The sequence below is a fragment of the Maniola jurtina genome, chromosome 27 (assembly GCF_905333055.1).
Source record: "Maniola jurtina chromosome 27, ilManJurt1.1, whole genome shotgun sequence".
Lineage (NCBI taxonomy): Eukaryota > Metazoa > Arthropoda > Insecta > Lepidoptera > Nymphalidae > Maniola > Maniola jurtina.
In genome coordinates this window covers 3,119,691-3,143,366 of record NC_060055.1, presented here as the reverse complement: position 1 = coordinate 3,143,366, position 23,676 = coordinate 3,119,691, and the positions used below count along the sequence as shown (strand labels likewise).

At 37.1% G+C, this 23,676-nt stretch overlaps 1 protein-coding gene across 3 annotated transcripts in view; it reads right to left on the bottom strand.

The window, feature by feature from the left end:
• Nucleotides 1-23,676, bottom strand: part of LOC123879042 (homeotic protein distal-less) — a 214,026-nt gene that overhangs the window by 170,096 nt on the left and 20,254 nt on the right. For all 3 annotated transcript variants that reach the window (XM_045926550.1, XM_045926548.1, XM_045926549.1), the window contains exon 2: nt 11,589-12,078. In XM_045926550.1, coding sequence (XP_045782506.1) covers nt 11,589-11,919 — 331 coding nt within the window. In that variant the 5' untranslated portion in view covers nt 11,920-12,078. The remainder of the gene's footprint in view (nt 1-11,588; nt 12,079-23,676) is intronic.

Here is a 23,676-nt window from a genome sequence, read left to right as displayed (position 1 = left end):
CCGCCCACCGCGCCCGCCTACCGAAAACCAGAGATAAGGCCGACCAAAAAACAACAAGGCCCTTTAGCCATCCACAAAACACTTTAGACCTGCACGCGGTAGACTAACGCGCGACTGTCTTACGACTTTCTTGTCTTAACCCCGATAGGGTCTGTTTAATAAACTGAACTAATGTTATAATCCCCCCCCCCATCCAAGGGCTGAAAAAATTCTGGCCCTCATCACATTTCCTAGATTTTTTTTGGCACCCCATGAGAAAATTTTGCCTACCCCTGCCTTAGACGGGCATAGGTTACTTTTTAACCCGCAAAATCTAAAAGTTTCCAAGGCACAAAACCTTCATCAAACTTCGTGAAAGTCCGGTAAACCAGTAAAATAACTCAACCTACCGAAAAGCCGAGATAAGGCCGACCAAAAAACAACAAGACCCTTTATCCATCCACAGAACACTTTAGAACTGCACGCGGTAGCCTAACGTGCGACTGTCTTACGACTTTCCTGTCTTAACCCCGATAGGGTCTGTTTAATAAGCTGAAGTAATGTTATAATCCCCCCCCCCCCCCCCCCATCCAAGGGCTGAAAAAATTCTGGCCCTCATCAGATTTCCTAGATTTTTTTTGGCACCCCATGAAAAAAGTTGCCCCCCTGCCTTAGACGGACATATGCTACTTTTTAACCCGCAATATCAAAAAGTTTCCAAGGCACAAAACCTTCATCAAACTTCGTAAAAGTCGGGTAAACCAGTAAAATAATTCCTTTAGTGGATGGCAAAACACTTTAGAACTGCACGCGGTAGACTAACTTGCGAGTGTCTTATGACTTTTTCGTCTTGACACCGATAGGTTACGCTAAATTATCATCATCAGCCTGTGGAAGTCCACTGTTGGGCATAAGCCTTCCCTAAAGAAGGCCACCACACCCGGTCCTCAGCCTTCCTCATCCAGCCACTTCCCGCCAGCCGCTTTATATCGTCAGTCGTAATACGTAGGTCTGTTAATAACCTAAACTAATGTTATAAATGCGAAAGTATGTCTGTCTGCTTGTCTGTTACCTTTTCACGGCCCATCCGCTTAACCGATTCTAACGTAAATTGGTACAAATTGGATATCACAATACCCAAGTATTAATTAGCAGACTTCACACACTTTTAAGAACATTATGGAGAACTCTCAGGTATGCAGGTTTCCTCACGATGTTTTCCTTCACCGTTAAAGCAAGTGATATTTAATTAGCGAAATAAAACCCCTAATTAGCATAATAAAATGCAAAAGTAGCCCGTCTACGGAACCCCACATAAAAAGCCGTAACTGATGCGCCGGTTTTCAGTCCAAAAAAGGTACAAAATAATTTACAGAAAACTCTTATGGGAATCGAATTATAATTTTTAATTACTTTCACCTCTCATATTAACTTGTTAATAAAAATTTTGTCAAGGCCTGGAAAAACAAAACGCGAGGCGATTGCGAAATGTGAAGGTAGCGGCACTGCAGTACATGATGCTGAACGATCACTACATCCTATAAATATTCAAAGGATAAACCAACATATAAATTTTCGGAATTTTAGTAAAAATTGTCCTTCAATCATGCTGTGAGGGAGCAACGGATATGATTTTTTGCACAGGTATATTTAAAGACCTGGAGAGTGACATTCTTCCGATTTTATTTCACAAGATATTTTTTTCGCATGTAATTTTAGCGGTTGTTTTTTTTTTGTGTTTTTGAAGTGCTGGCCTATTATTATATATTATAAATTAATTTTTAAAACAAGGCTATTAAAGTCTATTTTATTTTAACGTTAAAGTGTTTTGATGCTCGAATTCTATCAACGCTTGGAAGATGTAAATCTCATACTAAGGCCCAATTTAACCAAGCATTTAACCCCCGTTAAGATAAACATTGTAATGCTGTCCCTGTTTGGCAGATAAGATAGCGGTTTTCAAAAAGGAGAGATACAAGGGATGTTTAACTAAACCATGGTTAAATGCTTGGTGCATTAGGCACAGGCCTACAGTTTCTTGTCAACGTCTAGGAGCTCTGTTGGGGTCGTTGTCGCCACGTGTCATGTCTTTCCAAGCCTTTAGTATTAAATAAAATGCGTCTCTACCATCGTTTTGGTAATCATTCTTCATCTAACCGCAACGCCCACTATTGGCGAAATAAATGATTTATTTATAGGGTTTTTACTGTCTTACTGTTATTTTATCATTCGACGACATGTTTCCCCTTTACTGCGGTCTCACCTGATGGTAAGTGATGACTGATCAGTTCTTCGAACTGCGCTCCCCGCTACATTCATTTTATTTTATTTTATTCGGATACATGTTAGCCCTTTACTGCGGTCTCACCTGATAGTAAGTGATGACTGATCAGTTCTTCGAACTATGCTCCCCGCTACATCCATTTTTTTATTCGGATACATGTTAGCCCTTGACTGATGCGGTCTCACCTGATAGTAAGTGATGACTGACGAAGCAGTCTGAAACGCATGCGGGATAACTTGAAAGGAGTAGGTATATAATCATCATAATTTCAACCCATCGCTTACATCACTACTTAGAATGGATCTCCTCTCAGAATGAGGAGGGCTTAGGCCAAAGTCCACCACGCTGGCTAACATCTTTGAGAACATTATGGCGAGCTCTCAGGTATGCAAGGCTGTTCCCGATGTTTTTCTTCACCGTTAAACCAAGTAAGTAATATTTTATTGCTAAAAACGCACATAGCTCCAAAATGTCAGAGGTACCTAAGTACGTGCCCAGGATCAAACTTCAGAGCTCACAAATATAGAAGGCCGACATGTATAGTTACTAGATGATGCCCGCGACTATGTTCGCGATTTAGGATTTCCAAAAATCCGATGGGAACTCATTGATTTTACGGGATAAAAAGTAGTCTATGTGTCAATCCAGGGTATAATCTATCTCCATTCCAAATTTCAGCCAAATCAGTCCAGTAGTTTTTGTGTGAAGGAGTAACAAACATGCGTACATCCATCCTACATCCATCCATACATATAAACTTTCGCGTTCGTATAAACGTTCGTGCCTATGTTATAAATGAAATCTACTGTCAAAACAAGTGTAAATTAAAAATTTATAACACCCCCGACAAGTGGAGGTTACAGTAACTAGAAAAGAGCTGATAACTTTCAAACGGCTGAACCGATTTTCTTTAATTATACTAAGAACACTCTCGATCAAGCCACCTTTTAAACAAAAAATACTAAATTAAAATCGGTTCATTAGTTTAGGAGCTACGATGCCACAGATACACAGATACACATGTCAAACTTATAACACCCCTCTTTTTGGGTCGCGGGTTAATAATTCCTTAGCGGTGTAGCCTGTGCATCGATGGATCAGTCAGTCAGTACAAGTCTTTTTATATATGTGGTAGATACGTATGTATATCTTTTTAACGGAGAAACCAACGTTAGACTGTCGAGGCGGACCGTTTAAAAAGAATAAAGATAAAGATAAAAGATAAAAGATTCGTAGTAAAAGGGGTGTGTCGTACCGCCTTAGGAACTCGGTTGAAACTGGACCGCTTTGGCTTGTTTTCGAAAGATTGACTGTCGTGCACGAAAGTGTTACATTTGACTTGATCAACCCATTGCCAGCCAACTACTGAGTACGGGTCTCTTCTCAGAGTGAGAAGGGTTGAAGGCACAGTCTACCACGATGGCCCAATGCGGATTGACTTCAACACCTTTGAGAACATAGAGAACTCTCAGGCATGCAGGTTTCCTCACGATGTTTTCTTTCACCGTTAGAGCAAGTGATATTTAATTTCTTAAAACGCACATCACTAAAAAGTTAGAGGTGCGTGCCCGGGATCGAATCCCCGACTTCTGATTATGAGGCGGACGTTCTAACCACTAGGCTATCACAGCTTTTAAACAGCAAAAAATAGCAGTTTTACATTTGTTTACATAAAAATAGTAGTTGGTTATTAACCATTAATTATATTATTAGTAAAGGGTTCCACAGCTGAAGTGTCAGTCTGGTGGGAGGCTTCGGCTGTGGCTAGTTGCCACCCTACTGGCATAGCTATGCCGCCAAGTGATTTAGCATTCCGGTACGATACCGTATCAAAGCTAAAGTTTTTAAATAGTTATTAATAAAAACTGCCATATCCTTTCTAGGCTACCCCACTTCCATCTTAGACATATCATCATTTACCACCAGGTGAGACTGCAGTCAAGGGCTAACTTGTATCTGAATAAAAAAATAAAAAAGTGGATGTGGTGGGAAGCATAGTCTGAAGGACCGATAGACATTGGGATCCCAGGGTATTTAGTGGAATGGCTTTCCGGTAAAATGTATTGAAATGAGACGTGTTTAATTAATAACAAGTTCAAAAAAAGCAAATTTCACTGGGAAGAGCCAACAATAAAGTCAGCAAAGTTACATAGTTACGTAATACAACATACTTATTAGAGCATAGCCTACTAAATTACAGATCACAGAAAACACATCGATTTTCTAAATTAGGAATTGTAGATTATATTCTTTGAAAAAAAATTAACAAGACGGCTAATTAGACGGCATATCAAAATCACTTTTTTACTTTTATAAAAACACAGATTAAACTTGCAGTGTCTTCATTAATAAGTATAGTTTATAGACCCAAGCTTACATTGTTGCCGGTTGCAATAATTATCTCGATGTGGTACGCCAACCACATAATTATAATTTAAAAAAAATCACAAACATAGAAAGTGTTCATTCCATAGATAAAAAAAGTAAAAAAATATCAATAACGGTAAAATAACTAATCATTTTTCAGCACTTTTAAAAGAAAAGTGCGTGCGATCAATCAGCATAAAGAAAATGATAAAGTGATCAACTGATCAATATGCAAATCGTGCAATTATTCACTTGTGTAGCCAACTGTACCGAACACGTGCTTTCGCTAGGGTTGTCAATGATCATTTTCATAAATAAATTCACTGATTAACCAATGAAGCTAGAATTTAAATTAGTAAAGAGACTTAAAATCAGAACAAGTCATATCTAGGTTAAAACCAAATTTCCCATTTATTCTATACTTGTATTTATTATACATTTGTATTTTTTTATTATACTGTATTTATAAAATATATTGTACAGGATAAACGTATTGATATTATCACACTTAATATTATAAAGGCGAAAGTTTGTATGTATGTGTGTATGTTTGTTACTCCTTCACGCAAAAACTACTGGAAGGATTTAGCTGAAATTTGAAATGGAGATAGATAATATCCTGGATTAGCACATAGACTACTTTTTATCCCGGAAAATCGAAGAGATCCCACGGGGTTTCGAAAAACCTAAATCCACGCGGGCGAAGTCGCGGGCATCGGCTAGTTATTCATAAATGCAGGGTCAATAAACTAGAGATATTGCAAGTAAATTATCTATATATCGTAAATCATGACGAAAGGATTCACAAAAATACCAACGAAAAAACCTTAAGTTACGCGGACTAAATATTGAGATAAATCTAGTGTTTCACATAATGATAAAGTAAACTAATGAAATTAGTTTGACCCTTAAATGTGCTAAATAAATCTGGAACGAGGACATGCGCAGAAGAACAAAATTGACCGACATAGCTCAAAGGATTAGCAAGCTGAAGTGGCAATGGACAGGTCATGTCTGTCGCAGAACTGACGGCCGTTGGGGCAGACGTGTTCTGGAGTGGAGAACGCGTACCGGTAAGCGCAGTGTGGGACGACCTCCAGCCCGCTGGACCGATGACCTGAAGAAGGTGGCGGGGAGCGGGTGGATGAGGAAGGCGGAAGACCGCGTTTGGTGGCGCGCTCTTGGAAAGGCCTATGTCCAGCAGTGATTGCATACAGGCTGATGAAATGGAATGAAAATGTGCTCAACTAAAAAGATCTTAAGTTGTTTTAATCCTACTAAAAAAATGAAGTCGACAACCCTACGCTCGCGCCGCCAGCGAGAGTTTTTCTCCGAAAAATGTTTAAAATTATAAAATAGTGGGTAATAATTAAAAATGGCTGTAACGTTGCATTAGAGGTTTTAATGACGCTCGGGGCGAAACAGTTGTGCTGTGCCTAGTGACGGGTTAAGGTGTTCCGGGTTAAAAAAACCGGCCAAGTGCGAGTCAGACTCGCGCACCGAGGGTCCCGTACTCGGGTATTTTTTCCGACATTTTGCGCGATAAATCAAAAATGCTATGCTTAAATAAAAATAAAAATCAGTTTCAGAATGTACAGGTAAAGAAAGCCCTTTCATGTGATACGCCCACTTGGTATAGTTACCTTACTTTGAAAATTAAAACATTTTTTTTTCTGTAATGTAACCATAAATTCACGGTTTTCAAATTTATTCCTTTACTTGTGCTACAAGACCTACCTACCTGTCAAATTTCATGATTCTAAGTCAACGGAAAGTACCCTTTAGGTTTTCTTGACAGACACGACGGACGGACTGTTATATGGTCGCTTACAGTATAGGCCTCAGAACAACCCAGATGTAGAGATGTAGACTCTAGTCTACAGAGTCATAGCTTATAGATAGTTATGTATTTGTTAAATGATATATGATTTGTTATAGATAGTTATGTATTTATTAAATGTGGTACAGTGAAGAACACCTTTGGACTTAGGCCAGACCCCATGGACAACACAAATCGAAGCTCAGCTAGGGACTTAACTCTACCAGAGATCTCATAAGTTTTTAACAGTGAAAGCAATATAAACTTGTGAGTCTTTGCAACCGACTTTACTTGAAATGTTTTTGGTGCAATATATTTTTAGCCAACAAATTCATAATCAAACAGTTATAATATAACCATGGGTTTTAAAGAAGAAAACTCTTAAAAAAAGTTAAAAAGAAAAACATCACGTCACACTAATATTATAAAGGCGAAAGTTTGTGTGTATGTGAGTATGTGTGTATGTTTGTTACTCCTTCACGCAAAAACTACTCAACAGATTTGGCTGGAATTTAGAATGGAGATAGATTATCACCATTAGGTTTAACACAGGTTACTTTCTATCTCGAAAAATTAAAAAGGTCTATGGGATTTTTAAAAAATCTATATCCACTCCAATTATATAAGTAGCGGGCATAGCTAGTTTAAATAAACATGGGTTTTAAACAAGAAAACGCTTAAAAAAGTTAAAATAAAAATCATTTACTATACGCATTAACAGGACTCTCTCCGTCACTCGCTTCATACAATCGTAGTTCCAATTTCATTTGAATACTAAGCAACCAAAGTCCATGAAATTTTGCAGACATATTCTAGAAACTAATACCTGTGTCTGTGGTGTTTTAGATTTTTCTAAAAATACGTAGTTTTAAAATTACAGGGGCTCAAAGATTTGTATGTAAATTTTTAAGACCGCGTAACTTAGAAACCGAATATTTTAACAGAAATCTGGAAAACCACAGACATAGATATTAGTTTCTAGAATATGTCTGCAAAATTTCATGGACTTTGGTTGCTTAATATAGATACCCCCCCTCTTAATTGAAAAGGCCCGCATACTAAGTGAGTTACCAACAACACCGTCCATTATCTAATTCACAGACAAACGTACAGTAAAACAAATGGCCGTAAACTATTATGTCATTAACTTGTGTTTATGTATTAACTTAGATTTATGTGTCTTCAAATATGGTAAATTGTAATTAAAAATTAACTTTACGATATTGTAATTAATTTTATTCATTTAGTAGGTACTAAATTATGCCCGCGACTTCGTTCACGTGGATAGGTAAAGGTTTTCTGGAAATCCCGCGGGAACTCTTTGGTTTTCTATACTAATAAATAAAATTGGAGTGTCTGTCTGTAATTTTGAAATAACTACCTCATATTAAGCTCATACGGTTATTTGAACGATACCATAACTGAATCACACGTTTTTAAAAATTTTGTCTGTCTGTCTGTCTGTCTGTCTGTCTGTCTGTCTGTCTGTCTGTCTGTCTGTTTGAAAAGGCTAATCTTTGGAACGGCTGAACCGATTTTGACGGGATTTTCACAGGCAAGTAGAGGATTGACCAGGGCGTAAAATAGGCTACTTTTTTAACCGACTTTTAAAAAGGGAGTTGTGTTTTTCTACCTATGTACACCGAAATCTCCGAGATTTCTGAACCGATTTGCGTCATTTCTTTTTTAATCGATAGAGGAACTTTGCGACATTGTTTCATAAAAAATTTGGAGTCCAACTCCTCAATCCTGATGCTGCAGGGGATCTGACCAATCCACGCGGGCGAAGCTGCGGGCATCAGCTAGTCAGAAATAAAAAGTAATATATCACTCTCCAGGTCTTCAGTCACGTCACAACGGACCAATGGATTGACGTGGTTATTTGCATGGGTAGGTATAATATGTATAGTTCAAGGTCTGGAGAGTGACATAAGCTACTTTTCATCCTGGAAAATCAATGAGTTCCCACGGGATTTCAATAACCTTGATCCACGCGAATAATGGCTCGGGCAGCAGCTTAGTACTCTATATCTAAGTAGGTATAAAAGGAAAAGCTGACTGACTGACTGACTGATCTATCGACGCACAAGTCAAATGACTGGACAGATCAGGCTGAAATTTAGCATGCAGTTAGATATAAAGAATTTTTGTAAATTCTACCCGTAAGGTGGTAAAATAGGCCTTTGAAATTTGTGTAGTTCACGCGAACAAAGTTACGGGCTGGGTTTTTACTCTAAGGTTGCGGGCATACGCTTGTAATTAATAAAAACTTAAATTTAAAAAATCGCAGGTCCAGCGTTATATAGAGGTCAAATTCAAATTAAAATTCAAAATATTTTTATTTAATTAGACTTTTACAAGTTCTTTTGAATCGTCAAAAGCATCTACCACTGGTTCGGAATGCCTTTCCTACCGAGAAGAACCAGCAAGAAACTCGGCGGTTGCTCTTTTCAAAGTTTTGATATACAAAATTATGCCATGTATACATTGAGGTATTACTAACGGTCGGTGTCTAAACGCTGTACCCACTCGGAGTCGGGTAAAAAGAGGTTCAACGCGTCGAAGTATAACCTACCAACCTTCGCAAGTAGAAAGTAGAAATCATAGCGAGTTCAGAGAAACGGACGGGCAAGGAAAATCGGCCTTGCTGCTGGTACGCTAGAACCGGCCGCCCGGAAATCGGTCCGGAAGGGAATCATTTTCCGATGTTTTGGCGGGGGTTTTTTTTCGACGTTTGCGTGTTGAAATTTTAGTCTGTATGGTCTTTTGGTCTATGGTCACAGTTGAATATTGAAAAAAAAGTTAAGAGGGATCTCTCCGTCACTCGCTTCATACAAACGTAGTTCCAATTTCATTTGAATATTAAGCAACCAAAGTTCATGAAATTTTGCCTGCAAATATTATTATTTATGAAAGTCTGCAAATATTATTATTATGTCTGCTTAATATTCAAATGAAATTGGAACTACGATTGTATGAAGCGAATGACTGAGAGAGCCCTGTTAAAAGATCTGATTAACTGGCAGATCAGGCCAACCTAAAAGCTATATAGTTGCATAGCATAATAAAAATGCGTTCCGGCTAGTAACCGCGTGAAATTTACTCACTGAGTTTTTGGACGACAAAAAACTTGAACTGAATTCATAAGTAATGCGAGAAAATTTACATAAATATGCCTACTTCATAGTAAGTAATGTGGAATAAAAAATTCACACAAGGCTAAATAAACTATGGCACTCGTATGGTAGACATTTGCTATAAAATATTAAGCGATCATTTTTAAGCCCAAAGACACTATTTTGTCGTTTACTTTTTTAGTTTACGACACGACCACGATACGTTTTTTACTTTGTTGTGTACACTTCGTTAAAGTAAACATTACGTCAGATAATAATTATCAGATACCGTATTAAAAAAGATACGGGAAATGCTAGGTTTTTGGAAAAAAAACGCTTTGGTAGTAAAAATTTGGAGGATACACTGTGTTTTTGGAGGACAAAAACTTGAACTGAATTAGGAAGCCAATAAATAGTCAATAAGTACTTACAATAAATAATAATATATTTTTTCTCGTAAGTTAATTTTATAAAAAAAAATATCGGTTGTTTTCGAATAAAAACGTTCGTTATTTAAGTAAACAATATACCTACCTATGTAATTTCATTCAAAATAAAATCGGTTGCTGATCGACAGACAAACATACAGACTAGGAAAAAAAATACGAGAAAGCGAGCTAATATTGCATGTTTAAGATTTCAAGTCTCTAGCTCATCTGTAAGTTCGTTTAAAATCGATTGCAAAATGAACCGAAGAAACAAACAAGCATACCGACAAAAAAGTGAAATAATTAATATTATGCCCATCTGAAAACCGTAGGTAACTGTTTCTTTCTGAAAGAATTATGGCAATCGTATCGCATGTTATGAAAGTCTCCACACTATTGGCTTTTCTTTTTAAATTTTTTTACCCAATATTTGAAGGCCTTACGCCTCCAAAAAAATTAATAGTTATTAAACTATACTATCATAGCACTCTGTAATACTAACTTACAAAGAAATTACGAAAAAATGTGTCTTTACCGGAAAATTAGAGGTTACAAGGTGGTGACATAATTTGGGTTTAAAAAAGGATAGTAAAATGCCATACATTATTTTTTCCGATACTCAATAATTTTGCCGCTTTATTTCTCTTTTGAGGTGTTCCAAAAACAATTCATTTCATTTGTTTTAAAAGGGCTCTCTCCGTCACTTACTCCATACAATCGTAGTCCCAATTTCATTTGAATATTAAGCAACCAAAGTACATGTAATTTTGCAGACATATTCTAGAAACTAATATATGTGCCTGTGGTGTTTTAGATTTTTCTTAAAATATGTAGTTTTAAAATTACAAGGGCTCAAAGATTTGTATGTGAATTTTTAAGGCCGCGTAACTTTGAAACCGAATATTTTAACGGAAATCTGGAAAACCATAGGCATAGATATTAGTTCCCGGAACGTTTCTACAAAATTCCATTGAGTATGACTGATTAGTATTCCAATGAGAGACGAACTACGTTTGTATGGAGCGAGTGACGGAGAGACCCCTCTTAATGTATTGTTCTTGTAGTTACAGGATTTTCAGCTGAAATCAAAATCGAATCTTCGGCTTTGGTTTAAATTTCAATTTCGTCCGAAACCGAAGCCTTTTGGGCATGTTAAAATTTCTATTGTATACTTACTGAAATTAAGTGTAATTTGTTGAGTGAAAAATAATAATAATGGAAGTATGTAATAAAAATAGATTTTTAGTTAAATTAACAATTTTACATAAACAAAAATATAATCAAAGTTAGAAGACTCTCTTTAAAAGTAGGTAAACTTTATCAAATGTGTTGTCATTTCTTTACATCTCTATATTTCCAGTTTATGATATTACTCTCTATATATGCCACATAATATAAGCCACGAACGAACTTACCTGGACTTAGACGAATTATGCGAAATAATTTACGAACACTATTAAATTCAAAGTTTAGCCGATTTTTGGTCGAAACCGAAACTGTGGTCGAAACTAGATTTTTCGGTCGAACTGGTCGAAACCGGAACCGAATTTCCGTTCGGTTTCATACGAAAAACAAAAGAAAAACATGAAACTCACCATCTTTAGGCGGACTCGCACACTGCGGAGCATAGGAACCTATGTGATATCCATACGTATTCTGATGCATGGGAGGAAAGGGATAACCTAAGGACCTGGGACTTGGGAACCCCGAGGCTTCATGAGGGTTCTGCTGACCCCCCGGACTGCCAAAATGATGGGGATGCTGATAACCACCTTTAAAAGGACCATAACCATGTTGTTGTAGTTCTATGAACGCTGATTTGGAGGATACGTTTGTTGGGGTGGAGTTGTTTGAGTTTGATATATCGTGGGGAGTTTGGGAACCCCCTAGGTGATGGTGTTGGTGGTCTAGCTCTTGGGAGGTCATGGCAGGTTGCGGGGTCGATGGGCCCCCTCCGTCCGTGGACTGAGGAGGCCCAAAAGGATCTGAGAAACTCAGGTTGCTGGGTTTGGTGCTGGGGGATTGAATTCGGGTAATTTTGAGGGATTTAAATTGCTCCGTCCGCTACTCGGCCGCTTCGGGCACCTGTGGGAGAAAAGAAAATATTATTCATTAATTAATCATAAGCTAATTTAAAAAAAAATATACTAAAGTAAATAAGAAAGGAATAAGAATAGGAATAGACGACAGATACGAGGAATAAAAAGTAGAAATAAATAAATTATAAGCACTTCAGTTGGAACCATAGGCCAACGGATTGATATTTAATTGGTGTAAAACGCACATAGCTCCGAAAAGGTGTGTGCCCGGGATTGAACCCTGGACTTCCCTAATAAAGAGGCTCGATATTAGAGCTTCGATAGCTCAACGGTTGAGGCGCGGAATGAATTCCGAAAGGTCGGCGGTTCAAACCCCACCCGTTGCACTATTGTCGTACCCACTCCTGGCACAAGGTTTACGCTTAATTGGAGGGGAAAGGGGAGTATTAGTCATAATTAGCAGCATGGCTACTATTCTTTTATAAAAAAAATACATTTTGTATTTTACAACATTTATCTGATTTCGGGCTTTATCGTTGGCAAGATACATTGTAGACGCTGCGCTGTTTAATTTCTAGGTGTCTATGCTATTGACAACTCTATAAACTCTCTGGTAACGTTGAGCATAGAGGTATATTTTGTAAAGTAATTGAAAAGTCAATTAAATCGTTTAAACAATCGGCAAAGCCGTACCGCCAAGCGATATGTATGTATGTAGGTATTGTATGTTCCGGTATGATGCCGTGTAGAAACCAAAGGGGTATGGGTTTAATAAAAACTACCATACCCCGTCCAGGTTAGCCCGCTACCATATTAGACTGCAGATCACTTACCACCAGGTGAGATTGCAGTCAAGGGCTAACTTGTATCTGAACTTTGAAAAAAACTGAGTTTACCTTTAACAGTACCTACCTATTTTTAACTGCAAATCACTTACCACCAGGTGAGATTGCAGTCAAGGGCTAACTTGTATCTGAATTTTAAAAAAAAACCGAGTTTACCGGTACCTACCTATATTTTTTTATAATTGGGCATAAATTACGTGTGGAATTTTGGAGTTAACATGTGCGCCTATAAACATGCTATAACTTTGGGCCGATCGTCGATTCAATTGACCGTGACTTCTAAATTGTTTTCCAAAATTATTCGACCTCCGATGACCCCATGTGGGTGAACCTCTATACACACTCTATAGTGACCATAGTCTATCTCTTCTCTATACAAAAGTCGCTTCCCGCCGTCTATCCGTATGTACGCTTAGATCTTTTAAACTATGTAACGGATTTGAATGCGGTTTTCATCGATAGATAGAGTTATTCAAGAGGAAGGTTCATAACTACGTTATAGTTTATAGGTAAGATCACGTATACCTACTTTATAATAAAGAGTTTATAGTCTATTAGATATGACCACGACGCAACAACGGTTAATATGTCTGCAAAATTTCATGGACTTTGGTTGCTTAATATTCAAATGAAATTGGAACTACGTTTGTATGAAGCGAGTGACGGAGAGACCCCTCTTAATAGTGAGTGATGACATTCAGTTTCTAACGACTAGAAAGGTCCTTTTACTCAAACCAGTTTTCGATAAAAAGTCTAAACTATATTCTAGACAATAACTTGGCATATTTTATTGTCTCATTATAACCTAAGCCATACTAAAAACTTCTATAACTTTTACTTCACAAGTCATTAACAGGGCTCTCTCCGTCACTCGCTTCATACAATCGTAGTTCCAATTTCATTTGAATAATAAGCAACCAAAGTCCATGAAATTTTGCAGACATATTCTAGAAACTAATATCTGTGTCTGTGGTGTTTTAGATTTTTCTAAAAATATGTAGTTTTAAAATTACAGGGGCTCAAAGATTTGTATGTAAGTTTTTGAGACCACGTAACTTTTAAACCGAATATTTTAACAGAAATCTGAAAAACCACAGACATAGATATTAGTTTCTAGAATATATTGTCTGCAAAATTTCATGGACTTTGATTGCTTAATATTCAAATGAAATTGGAACTACGTTTGTATGAAGCAAATGACGGAGAGACCCCTCTTGATAAACCCGTTTAAAACCTAGGATTAGTCTAATTACTACCCATCTATAATTACTAGGTCTAAAAAAATCTAGAAACTGGTTCAGTCAACGTCGTTTAACCTGCATAATCAACACACCCTTATGATGACATTTCGAACCCCACTTAATAGGAACTGTGTATTATGAATATTAATAAGTTAAACAAAGCAAATTCCAAAATTACTTGAATTACTTACTAACGATTTTTTTTACAATTAGTTGTTTGATAAATTGATATCAGTTAGAACTTTGTAGCTGTTATCTTAACTTGAAATATAAAAATATGTACAATTAGATATTAGATATGCATAATAATATGATTGCTAGACTAATTGATTGTAATATTATCACAATACATATTATAAAGCTTTCTCATAAAATGTTTTTTTATTAATAGCGGATGGGTATTTAGGAATTCCGTGGGAACTCTTTGATTTTCCGGGATAAAAAGTAACCTATGCCCATCCCCGGGATATAAGCTAACCCTGTACCAAATTTCGTCAGAATCGGTTAAACTGTTGGGCCATGAAAAGGTAGCAGACAGACAGACAGACAGACAAACTTTTGCATTTATAATATTAGTGTGATAACTAGCGACCTTCGCACGGGTAGCTTATTACCATTTCTTGGGGATCTCTAATTTAATTTTGAAAACTAAATATAACCTATGTTACTTAGGAAAAATGTAGCTTTCTATTGGGGAAAGAAGTTTCAAAATCGGTTCAGTAGTTCCAGAGATTACACCCTACAAACAAACTTACTTTCAACTCTTTATAATATTTTTAGTATAGGTAGATGAAACCAGTATTGAATTGAATTGTACTGAAAAATCTTGATACCAATTTTTTTTTTTTTTACCGAAATCGAACCTGTAACTAATAAGGAAGGAATGAAAATGTATGTAAGTATTATATTATTACTAGCTGATGCCCGCGACTTCGTTCGCGTGGATGTAGTTTTTTAAAAATCCCGTGGGAACTCTTTGATTTTCCGAGATAAAAAGTAGCCTATGTGCTAATCCAGAGTATAATCTATCTCCATTCTAAATTTCAGCCCAATCCGTCCAGTAGTTTTTGCGTGAAGGAGTAACAAACATACACACACAAACACACACACACACACACACACACACACACACACATACAAACTTTCGCCTTTATAATATTAGTGTGATGTGACTGCATTTAACACACTAATCATAACAACACTAATCGTAACATCGCACTAATATTTTAAGGCGAAAGTATGTATACGTGTGTATGAGTGTATGTTTGTTACTCTTTCACGCAAAAACTACTGAACGGATTTGACTGAAATTTGGAGTACAGGTAGATTATACCATGGATTAACACATAGGATACTTTTTATCCCGGAAAATCAAAGAGTTCCAACGGTTAACACATAGGATACTTTTTATGCCACGGGATTCTTAAAAACCTATATCCACGCGAACGAAGTCGCGAGCATCAGCCAGTTATTATTATACTAGCCGATGCCCGCGACTTCGCCCGCGTGGATTTAGGTTTTTCGAAATCCCGTGGGAACTCTTTGATTTTCCGGGATAAAAAGTAGCCTATGTGCTAATCCAGGATATTATCTATCTCCATTCCAAACTTCAGCCAAATCCGTCCAGTAGTTTTTGCGTGAAGGAGTAACAAACATACACACACACACACACACACACACACACACACACATACAAACTTTCTCCTTTATAATATTAGTGTGATTATATACAAGTAGAGTAATAATTTTCAATAAAACTTTACACCAATTAGCATGCTCTAAACATTATTATTACTGGCATGAGCAATCAACAGCCACACAAACAAACAGACACAAAAAAATAACAAAACGATCTGACCCGACCTTTTACAAGCGCCGTCGGGATAAAAGGAACCTTGTGTGTGACAGAGAGGGATGTACATAAATTAGTTGGACATAGAAAGGGAGGGAGAGATGTCGTAATTAACTCAAAGAGCTTGCCGAAAAGGATTTTTTCTGGTACCGATTCTATTGACTCCTTTACATTCTCGGCGAGCAGTTAACATAAATAATTGTTAAAGATGTTACATGTTACGAAGATAGATTAAAAAAACTATCAACTCTCAAAAACACTGAGTCTCATAACTGAACGATTGAGTCAGTCAATAAGTGGTCAGCACTTTTCGTTTAATATGTATAGATTTAAAGAAATTAACCTATTATTATACCTTACCTAGTAAAATTTAAAAAAAAACGACTGTCCATTTCGATTTCGACGACCGCCGAGTTTCTTGCTGGTTCTTCTCGGTAGGAACGGCATTCCGAACCAGTGGTCAATTATTTTGACGATTCAAAAGCACTTGTAAAAGTTTATTTGAATAAAAATCTATTCTATTAAGTATATTTCTTTTTCAAAAAAATTATAGCCAGTATCACTCGGGAAGATGTAAGGATTCTAACGATATCCCATGCATCCAAATATGTTCTTCAGGCATTTAGAAGTTATGGTGGAACAAAGACACTCACATGCATGCATACATACATGAACTCTGAAAACATTACACTGTTTTTTTGGGCAGTCGTTTAAAAAGGCACAAGTTATAATAAGGCCGCCAAATGGTACCTGCCTATATTTTTCTTTTGCTTTGTATGCTTTATTCTGTACTGATTTTGTGGTATGATAAATGTTAATTCACACTTTGTGTGAATTAACATTTATTCATTGTTCAAACCGACATAAAATAACACAAGTCTAAATTTAAATTTTATAACACCCCCGATAAGTGAAGGTTACAGTAACTAGAAAAGAGCTGATAACTTTCAAACGGCTGAACCGATTTTCTTCAATTATAGCTAAGAACACCCTCGATCAAGCCACCTTTCAAACAAAAAAAAACTAAATTAAAATCGGTTCATTAGTTTAGGAGCTATGATGCCACAGACAGATACACACGTCGAACTTATAACACCCCTCTTTTTGGGTCGGGGGTTAAAAAATACGTTCCCAAATCATGAAAAACGATACGAAACAAAGTGGTTCGCAATCTTCCCAATCAAAGCGAGAGTGTATAGGGGTCTATAAGATCATTTGTTTTAAGGACCAACTTTTCTCGCGTTAGTTTTGTGAGAAATTGTTTGAATGGAGTGGAGGCGAGACCCAATTAGTTTTTTCTAATGAAATAAGAGCAATAAAATATAAATGAGGAACTCGCCAGTCTTTGAGGTAACACGGACCACCGCAGAATTGGTTTATCTTTTGTTTAAGTTTGTTATGTCAATGAGGACTTTCCTTCTCTGCATATTTTTAACACACAACCCAAAAAGAGGGCTGTTATGAAAAGGGTGTGTGAAAGGTGGCTTGATCGAGTGTTTTTAGCTATTATCGAAGAAAATCGTTTCAGCCGTTTGAAAGTTATCAGCTTATTCTAGTTTTGTTATAGAGGTTTTTGTGTCGGGGGTTTTTAAATTTTGAGTTATATCTTATAACTAGCTGACGCCCGCGACTTCGTCCGCGTGGATTAAGGTTTTTCGAAATCCCGGGGGAACTCTTTGGTTTTCCGAGATAAAAAGTAGCACATGCTAATCCAGAATATTATCTGTTTTCATTCCGAATTTCAGCCAAATCCGTCCAGTGGTATTTGTGTGACATACAACATGTAACAAACATACACACACACATACACACAAACTTTCGCCTTTATAATATTAGTGTGAATATTATCACACAGTAGGTACAGCTAATATTTTTATCATCATCAGTAGACCTCATAGTCAATGATTTCAATTTCTAAGGTCACTTTCCTGCCACTGAAAACCAGCGCTGCAGCTTATTAATACTTATATGTAGATTCAATTACCTTTAAGCAATTAAATATCACTTGCATTAACGGTGAAGGAAGACATCGTAAGGAAACCTACGTGACTGAGGATTCTTCATAATGTTTTCAAAGCCTCGATAGCTCAACGGTTGAGGAGTGGATTGAATTCCGACAGGTCGGCGGTTCAAACCCTACCCGTTTGTCGTACCCACTCCTGGCACAAGCTTTACGCTTAGTTGGAGGGAAAAGGGGAGTGTTAGTCATGATTAGCATGGCTAATATCCTTTAAAAAAAATCGGCCAAGTGCGAGTCAGACTCGCGCGCTGGGGGTTCCGTACTCGGGTATTTTTTCCATCATTTTGCACGATAAATCAAAAACTATTATACTTAATAAAAATCTGTTTTAGGATGTACAGGTAAAGCCCTTTGATATTAGGATACCCCACTTGGTATAGTTATCTTATTTTGAAAATTTAATATTATTTGGAAACACATTTTTTTTAAATGACGTAACGACAAATTCGCGGTTTTCAGATTTATTCCTGTATTTGTGCTATAAGACCTACCTACCTGCCAAATTTCATGATTCTAGGTCAACGGGAAGTACCCTATAGGTTTCTTGAGAGACACGACAGACAGACAGACAGACAACAAAGGGATCCTATAAGGGTTCGGTTTTTCCTTTTGAGGTACGGAACCCTAAAAAAGGGATGTGAAGTCTGCCAATCCACACTTGACTAGCTTAGTGAACTTCGGTCAACCCTTTCTCATTCTGAACCCTGATGCTATTTTGAAATTCAAAACTGATACCCAAACGATAACACTAGTAGCTTAAGTTGAAGGAATCGATTAGAATTTAATAAAAACTAGTCAAACTAGATTCTACGTTGTAACATTGCAACAAAGTAGGAAGTTAGGTGCCTAAGTAATACCTCATTCTATGTCGACTTAACAGGAGACTCTCCATCACTCGCTCCATACAAACGTAGTTTGGTTCCAAACTCGATGTACAGTCAGCAACCGCCAGTAGGTACAAGCGAATATGGACGGAGTTTTTTCTTCTTCTTTATTAACCCCTGACCCAAAAAGAGGGGTGTTATAAGTTTGACGTGCGTATCTGTCTGTGGCATCGTAGCTCCTAAACTAATGAACCGATTTTAATTTAGTTTTTTTTTTGTTTGAAAGGTGGCTTGATCGAGAGTGTTGTAAGCTGTAATCGAAGAAAATCGGTTCAGCCGTTTAAAAGTTTATCAGCTCTTTTCTAGTTTTCTTATAGAAGTTTTTGTGCCGGGGGTTTTTTAAATTTTGAGTTATTTAAAAAGTAGCGTCTAAGTATGTTGCTTCGTTAGTTACTTCGTCTGGCTTTACACTGATTAGCCAATGTCAAGTTTGTAGTTATTTACAAGTTAGGAAAACTATATGTATAAGTATGGACTTCGTCTGTGCCGGCGCCCGCCGACATACACGCGGCGCCCCTTTAGAGCGCTTCCCAGTTAGTTCCACCACCAATAAACACCAGCAGAACACAAAAACCGGCTACTTCTAACAAAAAAACACTCCAAAAAGTCACAACACGCGCGCTAGCAAACGCCACCACAGACGAAGTCCAGAATCTTAACCTTTCATCTTGAAGTCTGGAAAACCACAGACAGATAATAGTTTCTAGAATGTATCCACAAAATTTCATTGAGTGTGATCGGTTAGTATTCAAATGAGAGTCAAACTTAGTTTGTATGGAGAGACTAACGGAGGGACCCCTCTTAAATCTTCCCCTAGCAAGTTTATTGAGTCCACGACGGCCGGTGAACCAGAACAAGGCATGGGAACTTAACTCCATATATATATGGGGGTCAATAAAATACCATCAAATATTCATTAGAACTTATAACGCATCAGTGACTTAGATTGGATGCGAATTGTTTTGTTTTTGAGAGTCTTTGAAGACAACTTGTCACAGGAACAGTTCTCAGTAGTGTGCCGGCAATGAGTTGTGATGATGATAATGAAGTTGGCCTACCTATAATAGCCACTTTTCAAACAAAAAAAACTAAATTAAAATCGGCTCATTAGTTTAGGAGCTACGATGCCACAGACAGATACACAGATACACACGTTAAACTTATAACACCCCTCTTTTTGGGTCGGGGGTTAAAAAAGGAACCCTTATAGGATCACTTCGTTGTCTGTCTGTCTGACAATCATGAAAGGCAGGTAGGTAGGTCTTCTAGCACAAGTAAAGGAAAAATCCGGAAATCGTGAATTTGTGGTTACATCACAAAAAAAATGTGTTCGTGAACAAATAATAATAATTAGTATTTTCAATGTTCAAAGTAAGATAACTATACCAAGTGGGGTTTCATTACATTCTAAAACAGTTTTTATTTACTTTTATGCATAACAATTTTTGATTTATCGTTCAAAACGTCGAAAAAACACCTGAGTACGGGACCCTCGGTGCGCGAGTCTGACTCGCACTTGGCCGGTTTTTTTTGTATCTGTAGACATAGAATTGCATCATCCCTTCTTTATGCCTCATACATATTAAAAAAATTGATAAATTCTCATCAAATTAACCGCAAATCCAAGAAACCATCGTGACACCGATTTATCAGCATGCCACAAAAAAAAAACAGCCAAGTGCGAGTCAGACTTGCGCACTGAGGGTTCCGTACTCGGGTATTTTTCCAACATTTTGCACGATAAATCAAAAACTATCATACATAAAAATAAATAAAAATCTATTTTAGAATGTACAGGTTAAAGCCCTTTCATAATATGATGATATAATATGATACCCCACTTGGCATAGTTATCTTACTTTGAAAATTGAAACGTTTTAATTTTTTTTTAAATGATGTAACCACAAATTCACGGTTTTCAGATTTATTCCTGTACTTGTGCTATAAGACCTATCTACCAACCAAACTTCATGATTCTAGGTCAACGGTAAGTACCCTATAGGTTTCTTGACAGACACGACGGACAGACAGACAACGAAGTGATCCTAAAAGGGTTCCGTTTTTCCTTTTTGAGTTACGGAACCCTAAAAACTCGATTTGTATTAATTAGTAGAGACAATAAAACTCGATAGACTGAGCTCGCGTGCTAGTTTTATTGTCGAAAATCGTGGATTTGCCACGGTCCGTACCGATGGTTATATTATCGTACCGTTAAAATGCGGTACGTTTGATCATTGGTACCTATCTATTTCAAGTTTTCTATTAAAGGCAGATACTCAAATGTTTTTAAAAGCGACCTTGGATCAAATTGATGACCCCTGGCAAAGCGGCCGGGAGTACAGTACGGGTTCAAAATTAAAAAAATACTAGATTTTTTAAATTCCTATACAAGTTAACCCATGACTGCAATCTCACCTGGTGGTAGGTGAAGATGCAGTCTAAGATGGCGGGGTAACCTGGAAGGGGTCTGGTATTATTAGTAGTTTAAAAAAATGTATTTAAAACTATGCTCCTGAGAAAAGCATATTATACAATCGAAGATTATGTAAATGATAAAAGAGCGTGGATTTGACCTGCAGCTTGCTCCAGCAATGCGCGGGACTTTAATTACTTGTTTAAATGGCATAATATCAAATCTTTGAAAAGAGCAACCGCCGAGTTTCTTGCTGGTTCTCGGTAGGAAAGGCATTCCGAACCTGTGGTAGATGCTCTTGACCATTCAAAAGTACTTGTAAAAGTCTAATTGAATAAAAATGTTTTGAATTTGAATTTGAATTAGGTAGGTACGTTTAGTACGCGATAGGTTAACAGGGCTCTCTCCGTCACTCGCTTCATACAATCGTAGTTCCAATTTTATTTGAATATTAAGCAACCAAGGTCCATGAAATTTTGCAGACATATTCTAGAAACTAATATCTAATCTATCTATCTACTAATAAATAATAATACCAAATCCGTCCAGTGGTTTTTGCGTGAAGAAGTAACAAACATACACACACACACATACAAACTTTCACCTTTATAATATTAGTCTGATGTAAATTCAATTATTATTAACATAAAACCTTAACAGAACTGCATGAAATCATAGAGATAGAAAAAATGTATATCGGATAATAAGTTATTCCTATAATAGTAGGTAAACTCTTTCAAAGACAACAAAATCCACCTTCCAATGTAACAAAAAATTGCTAAGTATTTTTTTTGCATTGTCAATCTTCTAAGAAACATCGTAGCAATGACAATGATTAGCATACATAATAAGTATGAAATCCATACTAATGTTATTAATTGCGCAAGTGTGTCTGTGTGTTAATTTTACTTAAGACTTTATTTGGGACTAGATGATGCCCGCGACTTCGTTCCCGTGGTAATAGGTTTATAAAAATTTCTTGGAAACTCTTTAATTTTCCGGGATAAAAAGTAGCCTATGTGCTAATCCAGGGTATAATCTATCTCCATTCCAAATTTCAGCCAAATCCGTCAAGTAGTTTTTGCATGAAAGAGTAACAAACATACGCACATACACACAACCTTTCGCCTTTATAATATTAAGTGTGATAGAGATTACTTGGTCATCGAATATAACATAGCTCTTACACCACGACAAAATATCGTAGTGATAGGCCCACGGGAAAAACAAACCTTTAGAATTCCGTACCATGTTAATACATGGTAACAAGATAACACTTTTTAATTTTTTTTAAGTTTCATATCGGCCATTTTCAAAATTTTTAGCGGCAATATAAAAAGAAATTCTGTGGCAGTACTCTACCTATTACGGTTTACGAGATAAAGCCCGCTTATAGACAGACGGACGGACACCAAGCAAGCAATAACTACGCAGCACGTGCTGCGTGGTGCTGGTGCATGTTACATGCTTGGTGCCTGGCTTTTCCTACATGTTTAGCAGTGGGAGGACAGGCGGTGCATATCGCATGCTGCGTGTTGCACCATACACATTGTCTGTTTCAGCGGATTATAACAAACTAGAGGATGCCCGCGACTTCGTCCGCGTGGATGTAGATTTTTGAAAATCCCATGGGAACTATTTAGTTTTCCGAGATAAAAAGTTGTCTATTACCAAATAGTACCAAAAATACTAATCGGTTGAGCAGATGGGTCTTTAGGGATCCCGTGGGAACAGTTTGATTTTCCGGGATAAAAAGTAGCCTATGTCCATCCCTGGGATATTATAAGCTAACTCTGTACCAAATTACGTCAGAATCGGTTAAACTGTTGGGCCGTGAAAAGGTAGTAGACAGACAAACAGACGGTATTAAGTATGGAAGTATGGATATTAGTATGGATTCAGTTTTTGGTTCCTTGTATAAGACGAAGAAGGACTAAGAACTAAGGACTAAGAAAGGAGTAAGAAGGACTTCCGCAAAGTGACGCCAGCTTCTATAGGTAGGAATGGATAAATAGGTTGATTCCAAACAGACGAAGTCGCAGGCAACAACCAAATAGCTTATAGACGTCAAGACCTATAATTTCATTACAAATGCAAACCTATAATTACAAATTGTCTGTATTGATAAACACTTTGGCGGCGCGTGAATGGACGGCTTTAGAACGCCATTTTGCGCCACCTGTCATTATCATTGACAGTTGACAGTTGCATTGTAATGGCCGCTACTCACTGAAATGGACACACAAGTACGCTGGAAGAGGTGTGCAATACAAAGTGACAGTTATTTTTGGTGTCGATTCGAATCACCCCACCTTAACGTATCGGGAATTAAAATTGACAGATGTCTCGTCACTTACGTTTATTTTAATGTGGATAACGGATACACACC